At 40.4% G+C, this 16,066-nt stretch overlaps 1 protein-coding gene across 1 annotated transcript in view; it reads right to left on the bottom strand.

Annotated features, from left to right (window-relative positions):
• OSBPL1A (oxysterol binding protein-like 1A) overlaps positions 1 to 9,371 on the bottom strand; it is a 28,400-nt gene extending 19,029 nt beyond the window's left edge. Inside the window, exons 1-2 of the mRNA XM_009577754.1 lie at positions 9,195 to 9,371; positions 1,839 to 1,995 (exon numbers count right to left, since the gene is read on the bottom strand). Of these exons, the coding sequence (XP_009576049.1) occupies positions 1,839 to 1,930 (92 nt within the window). The 5' untranslated portion in view covers positions 1,931 to 1,995; positions 9,195 to 9,371. The remainder of the gene's footprint in view (positions 1 to 1,838; positions 1,996 to 9,194) is intronic.
• Positions 9,372 to 16,066: the final 6,695 nt, after the last annotated feature.

Below are 16,066 nucleotides of genomic sequence, written 5' to 3'. Positions count from 1 at the left end.
CTAACGAGCCCCAAAACCAAATGAGGCACAAACTGGAGCTAGCAGCTCCAGGTAGGTAACACAGTTCTGAAGTCAGAACTGTAATCAGACACGGCAAACAGATCCTGTACCAGGCCAAACACTGCTGCCACCAAGAGCCTCAGAAACGAGGCTAGAAACACCACACAACTCCCATCCCCTGAGAAGGTTCTCTTCAAATTAAAATTTATATTAGCTGAGCTCTGGGGAGAAACAGTTTGCATCAATATATTTGTGGACAAATCCCAATGTGTCACCAAGGTGCCAGGTAAAAAAGCTTGATATTACAGCTCAACCTAGAATTGCTCTATAGCCATTTAGTCACACAAAATACGACCATACATTTTTATCTATACGCAAAAGCGATGTTTCCACTTTTCTTTATAGCAGTAAATTATTAGCCAGCCAACTTATGCACTCATTTTACTCCAACATCCTATACTTTTTTTACTACTAGAAGGCATGCAACTCAGAGAAACAAGTTGCACAGAGGTACTTCTTTATTACTCCTCATTTCCCCTTATAAAATGAGCAGATCTTAAATGGTCCTCCAGTCACCTGGCTCCCTACAGTTCTGACAACATAGTGCAGCGTTATGGAAGCTTGCCATGTTATTTATTTTTTATAGTAAACAGAAGATCAATTCCTGTTAAAACTCTTCAAGACAATGCATGTCAACATGCATCATCATTTTTATGTTGATCATGAACCGCCCCCTTTCTCCTCATTGTTTCCAAGGCAATGAATGCCATTCAGATCTACACCTTCACCTAGTGCTTCCCCCGCCCTCCCCGAACTTCCTGCTTTAATTAGGAAAGGCACTTAGCCAAGGCCATAAATACCACCCTTGCTAACAGCACAAGAGCACAGAGCAACATGCCTAGTCAGCTACTTCATGTTACCTTCCCAAACCACCCCGTTACTCCACCCAAGCCCTTATTTGCCTTAAGTCTTTGCCTGGTATGGGAGGGATATACATGCAGAGGTTGAACCTTGAAACATCAGGTCTCTGACATGACTACATACTTCAACAGTCACTGCAATTTAACTATTTAAGGTACCAAGTAATTAAAACATGTCTTGCTTGCTTCTGTAAAATTAAATACGAATTTCCTGTTTTTACAGAAATCTGGTGTCCCCATCATCATTCCACACATTCAAAACACTTCCAAAGTAGTCTTTTTGAAACACACTGAAGTCTGGCTTGATCTGTAGCACAAACATTACATAGTGCCCCTTCACTGAAACCCGAGAATAGTGGTGTCTATTACATCTCATTAACTCCAGACCTATTGTCCTCCTTTATCGGCAAGGAAACAAACAAAAATGGATCATTTGACAACACAAAATAAGCACATAAAACTTAGATGAGACTTTTAGAATAAGACTCCCTTTGTTCACATTTGAGTTTCTGATGCCAGGCTAGCAATATTTTTCATTCATTCCTGATACCAATAGAAGGATCAAATGACTGGAAATTAAAGAGGCAATAGGAGGCATAGGTCATTAAAGATACATGAAGGAATTAAAATCCACATAGATTTCAGCAAGTTCTATTAAAAAACAAGTGTGTCCATTTTTACACAGCATGTTATATTTTATTTTTACTTATTCAGATTTGATCACCAAAAAGCAAGATGCAAAGGAGCACACTAGCCTTGGAAAAATATTCTTTAGAAAATCATAGCACAACCAACTACTTGTCAATCATCCCTAACAAAGTTTTTAAAGTTTTCACAGTTAGCTTTTCAGAGATTCCTGCGGGCTTTTACTCACCATTAATGCATATTATAATACTCGAAGAACGGGCAACATCTTACCTGTGTTTTTTGATTCCGTTAGACAGCGACTCCCCACTGCCACAAACTTTTTCTTCAGACACGCTTGAAGTTATTGTATCTTTTAAATCCATGCTGTCCTCTAATGAGTAGGCTGTTGTTGTTTCAAACCCACTTAACGATTTTTCAGATTCTGAATCTGCAAAAGAGCAGGTGCATGTTAATGAATCTACAGCCTGTGCTGGACTTCAGTCACTAACAGATCTTCCCTCTTTGTACAAAACTGAAACCTAAGTAGACTACTGTGTCCTGATGACAGCATGCATTTGGTAAGTAACTAGTACTGCCACAGACCGCTCCAGCTCTGTATGTAGATATAGACTAAAGAGATTGCGCAAGTAATCAGTAGATTAAAAATCCTCTACCAAACAGAGACAAAATTGACATTTTTATTAAGTTGAAGCTACTATAACTTGCTTAGGACAAGTGCCAGTGTTGTTTAGATGCCAGTATCTTACCTAACTAAATACCAGTTACCTCAACATTCAAATACTGACTCCTCCTGTGTAAGATTTCAGTTTGGTCTAAATTCTTAGGCACTCGGTGCTGTTCAGCAACCTTCACTTCCCAACTTACTAAGCAAGTATCAAAGAACAGAAGGAGGTATCATATGCAGTGGATTACATTAGCCACGTAAGTCCCAGCAAAGTCTAAATGATAAGCTCACCAATCAATAAGATAAACTTTGTACTCTGGAAGGTAGGTTAACAGTACAATCCACATCACACCTAAACTAAAAACAACACCAATGACACCACCTTATTTCCAGCCAGTGTTTTGGTCAGGTAGTGCTTGACCAGCTCTGGAGAAGAGACAGTCTTGCCCCAAATCACAAAGTAAAATTTCCCTGGCAAAAGGCTGTATTTTTGTTTCATGTTTTTCTTTCAAACTTGACAAGATTGTCAAAAGATTATCCAATTGCAAGTTCCAAGCAGCATAGGAACAGCTCAAGACAAGTGAAGATGCACCAATTTCTACCCCATTTGGGAAATCCTTTAGCAGAAACCAGGAACAACACTGAACGGTAAACAGCTTAATGCAAGCCTCATTGCTTCTGAAAAAAGTGAACCCAAACTTTGCTATGTACTTCTTTCAGCATATGCTACTGCTCTTGGCTGCAAATACCCAGAGAAATAATTGCAGGATTAGTCACTCTCTCAAACACAGATTCTAATTCAAACCTAGTAATCAAAACCTGCTGAAGTAGTAGTCCATCCAAAAGGATATCTCAGTCACAGTTGTCCATTGCCAGGTGCTTTCTTGTTTTCTCTTAAAAAATGATGCCAGTAGCTTCTCCAGAATGTAAATTATATGCTGCTTTGGTGAAGGGGACAGTGACAAGAGGACTTTCTACTACATCCAGATTACAGAACGGTCAAGAACAGGACAAAATCCTGATGAATGGATGGGCTGTGCCACAATGTCTCCATCCTCTCTAGAGAGAGTGAGATCTAGAAGCATAAAGGAGATCTTTGCTTTCATTAAAAACATCCACCCCTATCCTCATCAAGACAGTATTTGAAATTAAGCCAGTTGCTAGGGAATGAAAAGAACTGCCAGCTGGTGCTAAGGATATGTTAAAAAAGTGGACTGGCACTCCAGAGAATCTTCTCACAAGCTTCCCCAAATTTGTCAGTCTAGTTCTATGCCAAATTATGATATAACAATACCAAAGCATGAGTTCGGTGGGTACTGTATATAACAAGTAGGATAAGGAGAAGCATTTTTACTTGTGGACAAGTCTGTTACATAAAATACAGATTTCTCCAGAGATCATAATCCCAGGTAGTCAGGAAAACACTGTTGCGTATCCAAATATCACAGAGGAAGAGACACTCTAGCAGTGTAACACAACTTGGCCTCAGCATCCTGACCACATGACAAGCTATAAATCCCTTCAAGGTAAGTATTCCACCTCCCTATTGAAAGAGCTGCTCAACTGTGCCAACAGTTATCGTGACAAGGAAAGCATGAAGCAAACCCTGTAACATAAAGCAAAGACTCTGCCTCCTGTAAGGCTCCTTTCTTCTTCTGTACCATCCAGGACTGTCTTGTTTTCAAACAAGAGTCACGATACACAATTCCCTCTATTTGAGTTTCTGCAACAGACGTAGGACTCCAGAGGTGGAAAGGGAAGAATAGGCAAGCTTCACCAGAACTGCTGACCACTCTCTGATACGCTTCTCAGTATAACAAGGATTTTCAAACAGTACACGTGATCAGTTCTCCTAATGCTGGCCTTACAGTGCTGAGACACAATTACGCTGGATTGAGCTCAGCACCTGCAAACCTTTCCAGAGCTGTAGACACTGACCAGCCAGCCTTCTCCAGGGCACATGCCTTACTTAATACAACAAGAGCATGCTATACAACAAAGAACAGTAGAAGAATGAAACCAGACACTGTTACAAGAAATTGCTCTCTAGAGACATCTCTCCCATTTTCCTGAGAAATGGCTGATGGAGAACATATGTCCACAACAACTCCTGCCATCAAAAATATCAATCTCCAATCCCTAAACCTCAGTTACCTCCTTTGACCCAACAAGCTTAACAAGCCTTGAGAGTTTGTTCAGGTGTCAGAGTGAACAAGCCTAGTACTGTATTGTGAACACAGATCAACAAGCAACTCAAACTGAGCTTTTCCCTGTGTACTTGCAGCTAACTCTTTTCTGAATTAAGATTTGCATACTCCCCCGTCACTGCAAAAAAAGATTTATATTCACAAGTTGCTACAGAGCAGCTGTCAAACAGATGACTAGGAGAAAATGAGATATTTTTTCTATTGAACTTAAGGGGGTGTGAGCTGAGAAAGGGGGAGAAGGAATAAGAGTCCCTGTTCAGAAGCCAAAATTTTTAAGGGATCTTTGAGACAAGATCAGGCTGACTAGGAAGCACTCCAGCTCATGAAACCTGAAGTGTCAGGGTAACAGTAAAAACACCAGCTACATTTTGCAAGAATGGGAGAGCAAGGGGAAACAGCAGACGCAATGACAGAAACTTAACTCAAGGGAAGTTCATCTCTTATTTCAACAACTGGTAAGTCTTCAGTTCCACATAGAAAAGTTTGGCCAATGTATTTGACTAATAAATACTCCTGAGAAAGGTAGTGTTTAACCACTAGCAAGGTTGGGTTCGAATTCTGACCAGGTGTTTCCCATCCCTCTCTGAGATACTTGAATTAATTCTTTTAACTGTATTCAAGGCAAGAAGTCCACAAGCAACAGTGTTCTCACAGACGTTGTGGACAATTTTTGGTACGTGTTTGAAAAAAGCCACTTGACAAACAACTCTAAACATGGAAGGAAGGGCAGTAAGTTTCTATGCTTTTTGTATGATTTTTACTTTTATGTGAGCTGATAACTGGAGACAAATGAGGAAGTGAGCAAAAGCAACAGAACAAGTCTACTACTACTTGTGCCATTTCATTTAGGAACATTATTTATAAACACAGCACCCATTAGTGGTACCTAACAGTTGAAGCTGTACTATGACTAAAGGTTAGCTGTACTATAACTAAAAGTTAGCTTTAGTATAATCTAAATATTCCTGTAGCTAAATACCTGCTTTTATAGTAAGATTGCATCTATGTAAAACCATCAATACTCCCCTCAACACACAAAAAAGCTGTGTTTGCAGAAAAACCCTACCTCACAGATAAAACCCGTTAAAGAGAAAAATCAGGACAGTTCTAAGCTCTTCCCAAATCGGGTGTGCAATTTGCATATAATCAGGGAATATTATCTGCAAGACAAAAATCAAGTACCTTCACCCTTTAATTCTACCTGCTTAGCCATTTTTTAGCATTGTGCATGGACTCTGCATTTGTATTCCGTTTTCATGCACTTCCTGAGGTCTATATACTTAACCAAAGCTAATAACTTCTCCAGCTCTCTAGGAGATACCATTGGTCTTAGTAAATTTTGCTACTTGTTTAGTGTTCCCCAATGCCCCCCCCTCCGCCCCACCCTGCTTTAAACATAGAAGTAGTTTGACACATGTTAAGCATTCAATCCTGAAACTGAGAGCTCCAGCACTCCACGTGCTATCGAGTTTAATTACACATTTCCACCACTCCCATGATGAGAGGATCACAGCACCGCACCACACCGGGAGGCACTTTTAACTGACCTATTGCTATCAGAGTTCAGATTAGCAACACCCTTAACTCTGCTATTCTTAACACTAGATACCATGCTTTGTAAACACAAATAACTCCCATTTCCTGTAGGTTCTTCCTTTCATGTCAGCATCTACTGCTCTCCCATTGCAGGGATTTAGGAGTTACCACAACAGTCAGAAAGCATTGATAATAGCATATCACCTAAAAATAAAAAGAGGAGAGACTTCAGCAAATAAACTACTACCTCAGCAAGCAATCTTACCACATTACATTTTCCTCACCCCAGTTTTGGGAAAGAAAGAGGATATTTCTGTGATTGTGCTCACAATTTCTACGAACAGAACTACACAACACAGACTTATCAGTGACCAATTTAGTCTATGCCAACATTAGCAGGTAGCACAGCTCAGTTGGAGCAGATTTGCGAGCCAAACAGATGGTGCTGAGGACTTAAGGCTTGAACTAGATACATTTCTGGTGGTGTTCTCTTCAGATCAGCTCTACTCTCCTACCACGGACTGAGTGTCCAATAGCAACCGGACTGTATCTTCTGATTCAGCTTCATTCAGGAGTCTGGTTCATGCAATCAGATTGCTCCACAATGTGAATCAGAGCATGGTAAATGGGGACAGGTAGCTGCTGCTGTGAACGTATCCTTTTTAATGCACTCCTTGTTCAAAAACCTGTTTAAAAAGTCTTGCATTGCTCTGAATTGTCACAGCTAGTGATACTTTCGTTGAGAGTAAACAAGCAGAAGCAGACAAGATTCTTTTAAAAAAACAAAACAAGAAGCAGCAGTGGCTGCTTCTTTCAACCTGTCAAGTCAAAGCTAACGATTCTTCAGCTCAAAGTGCAAGCCTAGTTACGCAATACTCTCACTTCTAAACTCACTCCTACGGTGGAGATTTAAAAATTCAGAGAACTGTAACTAGAAAAAGATGGTATCCTAATAGAAAAAATACTCTCTAAGTAGTGGCATTTTTCCACTAACAGACATTATAACTTGTCACATCACCCTGTTAAAACACATTGGTGTTTGCTCAATCTCCTATGCAGCCTAGTAAGATAATCGATGAATATATCTTTTTATCCAAAATCAATATAATTTAACTTAATAAAATACTATCGGACTGCAAATCAGGTTTAGCAAAAGCTTTGAAGACAAAGTCCTAGTAGTTTAGATTTCTGGAGATAGGAATTTTTAGCTTCTGACAATTAGGCCTAGTCAATGCTCTCTCTTATGAAAATATTTATGATGATATCCCCTGTCTCATTAGCCCAAGAAAGAAGACCCACATTCCCAGACTCTGAGCCAGCGTCATATATCCTCGACTCCTCTGCTCTCACTGTATTCTTGTCATGCAGAGACAAAAAGCCGTTTAGTTGAGACTCCACAGACACGTCAGAAAAGCAAGAGGGTTAGAAAGTATTACCAGGATCCCAGTGATTAGTGAAAAAAACCCACCTCAAACCACACCCACAAAAAACTAATTCCTTTTGTGCTTACGATGAAAGTCATAACATGCATCCAGCAGCCAGGAAAATATGTCACATTTCCCTTTCTCTAGCCCTCCAAAAAATCAGAGTGCCCTTCCCCCAAACTCGTGCCTTCAGAGAGAGAGAGGACCCTAATCGCTGCAAAGCACTGAATGTGAACAACTGAGAGAAGAGAATCTAACACAAGTCTGATGAAGTTGACAGTCAGTCAAGAAAGTGAGTCTGTCCTGGAAAATTATTTAAATTGCAATCAAGATGAATTATGTCAAGTAATTTCTCCCGAAGGAGAGAGAATTGACATATATGTTTTTGATATGTGTGTATATATGTGTGTGTGTGTGTGTGTGTATGCTGAACAAGTTTCACAGTTATACAAATCCACTCGATGTGATTTGTTTGCAGCTTCAGGTGACAAAAACACCACCTCTCCCAGCTAGAGAGGAGGCTTTGGACACTTTCATTCAAGAAGATTTAGAGACTGGGTCAGTTATGAGATGTATAGACTAACAGCTGAGTATTCTCTCATATACACACAGCAAGCCTGGCTGGAGAGAGTACATTCCAGCAGCACCAGATAAACACTATTCTCTGCTTTGTTGCAACAAGCAAAAGAGCCTGAGGCCTTTCAGCAGAATTGTTCGTTTGGTTCTGGTTGAAGAACCTGTTTCTAGTGTTCCTCAATCTCTTCTCCTCCTTGAAGGCTTGATAAATTTGTTAGTCTGCCAAGCAGCAAAGTCTGCTGTTGATTCGCTGTGTTCCTGTGCTAGTGCTATACTTGAGCATAGACTCCACTTTGCCTGGTTTTATTCTCTGCTTAAGCTGCGCACTGCGGAACACCTATCAAGGAGTCCGGGAACACTGCTTTTCTCATCTGTCAGAAGCATCAGACAGTTCAGCTCGCAGAAAAAGTAACCCCATACTTGCTCGTGAAGTATGCCATCACAACCTAATTATCTGCTACAGTTAGACTATGTTCACCCTCAAGCTTTTCCAGATCCTTCATAGCTGTAGACAGCTGTGCGCTGCGGGATCACCCAGTTAGAGCTATTATTGAGCTGCACTATGTACAGCCTCTCCATACAAATGCATATTGTAATCATCTTACGCTGTTCAGAGTTTTCCCAAATCACTATTTGCATGTTCTGCACATGAAAATATGAAAGATACTAAACTGAAGAGCAGACAGGGAAAGAAAAGACATTTCAGAAATGCACGCAGGATTTTGATTCATCCTTTTCTTCCACCTGTGACACTTAAGGTATACAAAAGTGAAATAAAACAAGCTTTTCTTAACCTCATTAACCCCCAAAACTAGGGATTTTCATGGACTGATCTTAACAACAAAACAAAAGAAAAAACGCACACCACCATGGAGAAAGCACGTCAGAAGGCTACCAGATACAGTTACATCTCCTAAAATAGGAGCCTTAAGTTTTGCTATTTAAAAAAAGGGCGTAGACACCCAAGCAATCATGATTGCCCTGTGGTTTTTAACTTCTTGTCATGCTAAGGGGAAACAATACAACTCTACAGGTGAACAGGCAAATTTTTAGAGGCCTGCTCATAAAGCACATGAAGCATCCTCCTAAAATTAGTTCCACGTTAGAAAGGCAGAGATTTCACTTAAAGTGAGACTGTTCCCACACCCTCATCGCCCCTCCAACACATTTGTCACACACGTGCTGGCTACACACTCACATTCTGGACATCATCACTTACCTGAAACAGCATCATAGAACTGCTCTTCACTGATGATGCTGAGAGGCGGAGATCCCTTAACCAGAGACTGCTCTAGTTCATGGTGTTCAGTAGCTAGCGTCTCTAAAGCTTCTGACAAGATCTTGTTTTTCTCCTGCTCATGCTCCAGTTTCAAATTCCTCACCTATAAGTAGATACATGTATGAATAAAATCTCATCTCTCCAAAGAATGTGTAGCTGGAAGCTATTCAGAAAATAGACTCTAATAAATAAATAACTAGCAAACAGCTGGAACTGAAATCACATGGATTAATGAGAATATTACAGTATTTTTGTGACGACAATAAGGTTGTTACTCAGCATTTTCAGTAGTTGAGAAATCTGACAAATAAGATCTGACAGTATAAATCACAATTCCACAAGTGAATTCAGGCCGGATAACTATACGTTAAAACTGAGGGGAAATATTTACAACTCTGCTTGGATGACCTTAACTATGGAGTTAGTGATCGATTTCTACACGCACCAAGCTCCTTGTACTAGTCTGCTCTAATTTGGGCCAAGCAGCATCATCTAAATTGAATTACAGGGCAAATGTGAATGCCAGCTACAAATAACTGTAACTGAACTATGAGTTGAAAACATTTAACCCTGAGGATTACAGAAGGAGGTTAAAAAAGATTCCTCTACTAACCGATTTAACGTGGATACAAACAGCCCACCCTCTCCGCTCCCAAAAGAGTTTACAGAGGAGCCAGAAGCTGACAAAAAAAGAAGTCCAGCCACCAGATGGTGGATGTTTTTTTTAAGCCTACAAATGCAACCAGCTCCAGAGAGGATGATGTTATCCACGTTTTGAGTCCAGGACTAGTAACGGAAGAGCAACATGTCCTTCCTGTTTCCTCCTCGGTTTTTTTGCTGGTGCTTTCCCACCTCCTCTTGCTGCCAGGGGAGGGGAGAGGGCTGTAGCTGAAGGCTCAGGAAGGGCCTCTTCTCCCAGCCCAGCAAGGCTTCAATGGGCTACTTCTCCCCCAGTCCCTAAACCATCGACTCTTTTCCTTTCTCTTCCTTTCCTCCCTTCCAGTCCCTTTTTAAAAGCATGCCCAAGCCCTGCCTTGTTCTCTAGTTTACTCTCAAAGGTCAGTTTACAACGCTAATTCCCCCTCCACTAAGAACATGCAAGGACATGACAATTAATCTCTTGGAACAGTTACAGGGACAACTTACACACTTTCCTAAGCAACTTACACATATACCAACGTTACGTTTTTGAATCTAATTTAAGAACTGTTTGTATGTCCTATCTGGTTACACTTTAGATTACAGCTTTACTTTGGAGCTTCAGCCCCCTCAGTTATAACAACCACTCAAATAGTGGATTCAGAGTCAGGCACAAGTGAGGGTGAGCAAGTTTAGAGGCTAGAAAGGATATATTAAAGCAGAATTGCCACTTCCAGAGAAGAGTTTCTATGCTGGCAGTAACGTATCCTCTGGAGAAAGACTTACGGAAGAAATTTTCACCCCCTCAGTTGTGCCAAATACTAAATCAACTAGTTTGGCTGCCAGGCTCTGAGTGTAAAGGGGCAATCCAATTAAATGATAATTAAAAGGCTATAAAATTGGGTTGCTAATTGAAAGCAATAAAACCAGTAAGTCACTTACTGTCTAACAGTTTTACCCTGAACAAAATGAAAAAAGTCTGGGCTAGTTACTGTCACTTTCATTTAAAGTTCACTTTGACAGTACCGATGAAGCCAGTTACTGCAATGTTTCATACAAATCAGACACACCACTGCAAAAGATCTGTTATTAAGCAGTTTCTGCAAGGGTTACATTTTGTATACTATCAAATAGTTAAGGAGCTGCCCATTTAGAGAAACAGCATCAGTATTTCACTCTCCTGAGAGAGGGAGGGTGGAGGACTGAAAATAAAATAGTACTTTTCATTATCACTAAACAGCAAAGTAAAACCAGTTATTAAAATGGTGTTTGCAATTTTCTTTGTGGTATTGAATTAGATGCCTTTATGCTCTAATGTTCTGTTTTGATAAATGATTTCAGTGATTTAAATCTTTACCTAAAACTTAAGTTTCAATGTTATTTAACAGCAAATTGAAAGAAAATCAAAATATATCTAACAAAACCCAGATGAACCTTTTTTTTGCATCCCCTAAAAGCACAGTAGTGTGACTAAACAAGCAACAACAGATACAGGCTTAAGAGAAAGCCCCCCACAAAGTCTTTTATGGACTTTAAGGTTCCCCTGCCCTATCATAATGTAGAGCTATTCAGAATTGCAGAAGGTGTACTGGAAAAAAATTCCCTTTTTGGAAAAGGGGAGCCAGCTTTACAGTAAGGTTCACTTTTCTGCGTACTTCCAGACTTCCTAGCTGCCAAACACTTACTAGCACAGCAATTAAACACTACTAGGAGGTAGTACCTACTAGGTAACAAAAAAAAAGCTTTTCATCAGTTACATAAGAAGCACAAGGCTAGCCAGAAGCTAAGGAAAATGAAAACATGTTTAAGTTTGTTGCTTGTAACCTTTGGGATGTTCATTCATACCTGAATGAACTGGTTTTAAAGCAATCTTAATTCAATACTTGGAGATGAAAGACCAATATAAAAATTTTGTCAACAGTACTGAGCTTGTGGGATGGACACACACATCCAGAAAGCCGAGAGGTCGCTCTACCAACCTCTACAGCCTAGTACTCAGTGAAGGGTAAGAGTTCACACCAGCAGCTCTTTGAAGGTAGCGGTCTGGAAATACTGTCTGTAACTATACTATGTCCTTAAGCACCAAAACAGTTCCACAGTGCCAATGTGAGAACTCAGAAAAACAAACTAACAGGAAAACCCTCACAAAATGTTCTACTACCATTAATTCGACTGATTGCACCTGTAGAAAAGCAATACTTGCAGAGATAGAGCTAGTACAACCTTCATGTACTCTACTTAAAAATACAGGTATCACTGGAGAAATAACCTTGTTTGAAATAAGCATACTGTTTATTTTTATTTTTTAAACACAAAGCAGCTTTAAGCAACACCACCATTTTGTCACCTTGTCTTTTATTATTGACAAGATAAATCTCCTAAAACCTTCTTGAAGTAATTTGGCTGTAAAGGCCGGCGGTTTCGGGTTTTCTTCCAGAACCACAGGCTCCATTCTTCCAAGCTTAACAAGACATATGCAGGCAGATTGGCACTATTTTCAAAGCGTAAGTTTATTGAACCACATAATTGACCAACTGAGTGATAGGTTTTCCCAAAATGTAAGAAGCAGATTGCTGTTGTGCATAATTTTCCATACTTTATTTTTCATTCACAAAACTTGGCCAATGATTAAGTTCTGAGGTGAATTATTCCATCTTCCTGGCTACACCATCACCATTTTTGGAGATGACACTTCAGCTTTATCCCTTTTCCCAAAACTTTTTCTTTCCCATTCTTTCTTCAGTGTCCCAACACAAAAACAACCACAAGATTACTGAAGGAACCTCCAGACTAGTTTTAAAAATGCTTATTAACACAAAATCTTTAGGATCTATGTATAAAGCAGGAAGATGAGCATAAAATGACGAAGAAAACACTTGCTTTCAGAAGAATACGCATTTCAGTCTATTAAACTGGATGCAGATAGACCAACATTTTTCAGTGGAATATCATCTGATTTCATGAAGTTGCATTAGCTGAGTATCGCACTATTTTACACAGCGACACAAACATTTATATAAGGTAGTAAATATCACATCAAAATGATGCAGGTATCAGTGTATACACAGCTCTGGAAATCCAGCCTGAGCATACCCAGGAAAGTTTCAGAAGAGACATTTTATTGACAGCCTGCATAAAGGCACAGCTTCTGACACAGCCATGGTTTCTGTACCTTCGGTAGTGGTGCCTGAGCTGAAGAAGAGACAGATGGCAATTCACATTGTACAGGGTTCAGCTCCTCATCCTCCAGTTATAGAACAGCTGCCATCTTTTTGATCCCTGTTGCTGGTGCCCGCAATGCCAGTGCCACCATCACTGTCATAAGCTCTGCACAGAGCTTCACAGGGACAGCGGCACAGAGCACTCTAGCGAGCCCAGCTGAGTTCCCGATGTTCAACTGGTCAGGCTTCCTACCTCACCCTTGTCAGGAGCTATTCTGCACAAGAGCAATTCCGGTTATCAATAAAGTTGGGCTTGTGCTTGCACTGTTAGACAATGACAGTCAAGATCAGTCTTGTTTTCATCTCTAAAGAGAATACTGTTATAGTGAAACTTCAGATTTGTAATTGCTGATGGAAACTATCTCACAAAAGTAAACAATCACTCGGTCATTAACCTTACAGCTATAGACCCAGCTATAACCTGATACACTGACACAGAACCACCAGTATCTAGGTCAGTGCAACAATTTGTTTTTTTAAAAAATACTTCTCCAGCTGAAGAGGTTTGATAGCCAAGTTCTGGTAACTGGTTTCACTTCTGATTTAACTGAATGGGAATCTGCTTCCAACAGCTTTCCATAAATATTTGAGTCCTTCAGGCTGTAAGCACTGAATTGTGAGTTTAAATACAGAATTGAGTTATTTTAGCAGTCAGACCTCTATTTATTTTATTTTATTTTTTTAAAAGGAAAGCAACAAGCTATTTGCAGACACTTCTATTATCTTTTCATGCTATCAGAAATCCTGCTAAGCACAAGAGCACGGTTTAAAAGTTAACTCCTTCACTGTGTATTACTAGCAGGAAGTTCACTTGCTTATTCCAAAGTATCAAAAAGCTTATCTGCATGTAACAAACACCAGTCCCATTCCTTTCTGTACCCTCAGCTTCCATGAGGTAGGTGGGAGACTAGTAACATGCACCAAACCACTATTTTTCCTTTTCTTTTTTTTTCTTTTCTTTTTTAAAGCCTGAAGTCTTGAACTATATCGGCACAGCCTGTAACCAAGGCTTCTCTGTCATCCTGAAGACATCTCAGTACAATACACAAAACACTTGCTTTGTTTGGTGCTAAATGCTTTTAATTTAAATTAATGCCCAACAACAGTGGCACTTTTGTGGGGTAGGAAAGGGTCACACCACTGTATGCCGAGCTAATAAATGATCATCTCAGCAACGTGCTGTTGCAGCTGCAAGTAAATCCTAAAAACAACACATAGCAAGCAAGGCATAGAACAAATACTGACACCTCAGCAGTATGTAGGGCTACCTGCCTTTAACATTAGAATAGTAAATTAAAAGACAGCATACCTTAGCTCTAGGTTGTCCTGGAAAGACAGACTTCACAACACTGCAGTGTGATTTAGCTGAATTTTACTTTCAAAAGCACTCAACTTCAGCGTTAGGAATAAGAATGCCCAAAATATGCAGACTTTCGAGTTGTGTAGGAAGGACGAACTACCTCTTTCACATAGCAACCACCAGGGGATCTGAAGCCAGACTCTGCTAGAGCGTCAGCACCCCACGTACCAATTCTGCTCTGCAGTAAGCTGAGTGCAGGAAAGCAGCCTATGACACTGCCTCACCAACGTCTCTGACTACTCAGAAGTGGGGTTTTGGTTTTCAAAATGAACGGCTTTGTCCAACTGCCACAGAAATTCCATCCTCCCAAAAACGTCACCGCTTATGGGACATTTGCCACAAAGGACAGATGCAAGATGCACGTTTTCAGTAGCAAGCTAAGGGCTAGTCTAACACCTGGCTGGAAATTAACATATAACCAAGGAATTCGAAAAACACTGCTATAGTAGAACTGACAGTTTTATAGAATCATAGAATCATTAAGGTTGGAAAAGACCTCTAAGATCATCAAGTCCAACCGTCAACCCAACACCACCATGCCCACTAAACCATATCCCTAAGCGCCTCATCTACACGTCTTTTAAATACCTCCAGGGATGGCGACTCCACCACTTCCCTGGGCAGCCTGTTCCAAGGCCTGACCACTCTTTCAGTGAAGAAGTTTTTCCTAATGTCCAGTCCAAACCTCCCTTGGCGCAGCTTGAGGCCATTTCCTCTCGTCCTATCACTAGTTACTTGGGAGAAGAGACCAACCCCCACCTCGCTACAACCTCCTTTCAGTTAGTTGTAGAGCGCGATGAGGTCTCCCCTCAGCCTCCTCTTCTCCAGACTAAACAGCCCCAGTTCCCTCAGCCGCTCCTCGTAAGACTTTTTCTCTAGACCCTTCACCAGCTTCGTTGCCCTTCTCTGGACATGCTCCAGCACCTCAATGTCCTTCTTGTAGTGATGTCTGTGGACATCTCCTGACATTAAGAAATGTAACCCTGCTTTCCGTAATGAAGTAAATGCCAATCAAACCTGCCATTTGCTTCACACTACATCTATTTATATGAAACTGTTAGTTTCCAGGGTCACCTACTCCAACAGGACGTACTATCCTGAAAGACAGAAGCTACAAAGCTGTGTGTTGTAACACATTACACTATGGAAAACTACTCACAGGAAGCACTGGGAATCCAAAGCGAGGGTTCTTTCCCTTCTTCTGTGATCTTCAGACCAAATGAAAACCCCTACCAAAAAATCTGAGGCTAACAGTGCAAATCACAACCTCAATGTAGACAGTTTGATACGTACACTGTTTGTCTATTCTAACAGACAAGCTCACACAGTTGCAATTTTGCTGTTAGTACAATACAGTCCCTATTGCTAGCGCCTCCTTGCATTAGCCAGTTCTTTGTGATGACCAGTTTAAACTAGTGCTGGGTAAATCTGTTATTCTTTCACATTTAATGTAGAACGAGAACTACATAGTTTCGAGAAGTCAGGTCTGCCTCCATGTCTTGAACAAAACCTGTGTTTTCACTTCATCATGGAAGAAGTGTAAAGACTTTTAATATCTTCCCCGAGGCATATCTGTTTAGAAATGGAACAGT

Source organism: Fulmarus glacialis, unplaced genomic scaffold, assembly GCF_000690835.1.
Source record: "Fulmarus glacialis isolate BGI_N327 unplaced genomic scaffold, ASM69083v1 scaffold2795, whole genome shotgun sequence".
Classification (NCBI taxonomy): Eukaryota; Metazoa; Chordata; class Aves; order Procellariiformes; family Procellariidae; genus Fulmarus; species Fulmarus glacialis.
The sequence above is the reverse complement of the archived record's forward strand: the minus strand, read 5'-3'. Positions and strand labels throughout refer to the sequence as shown.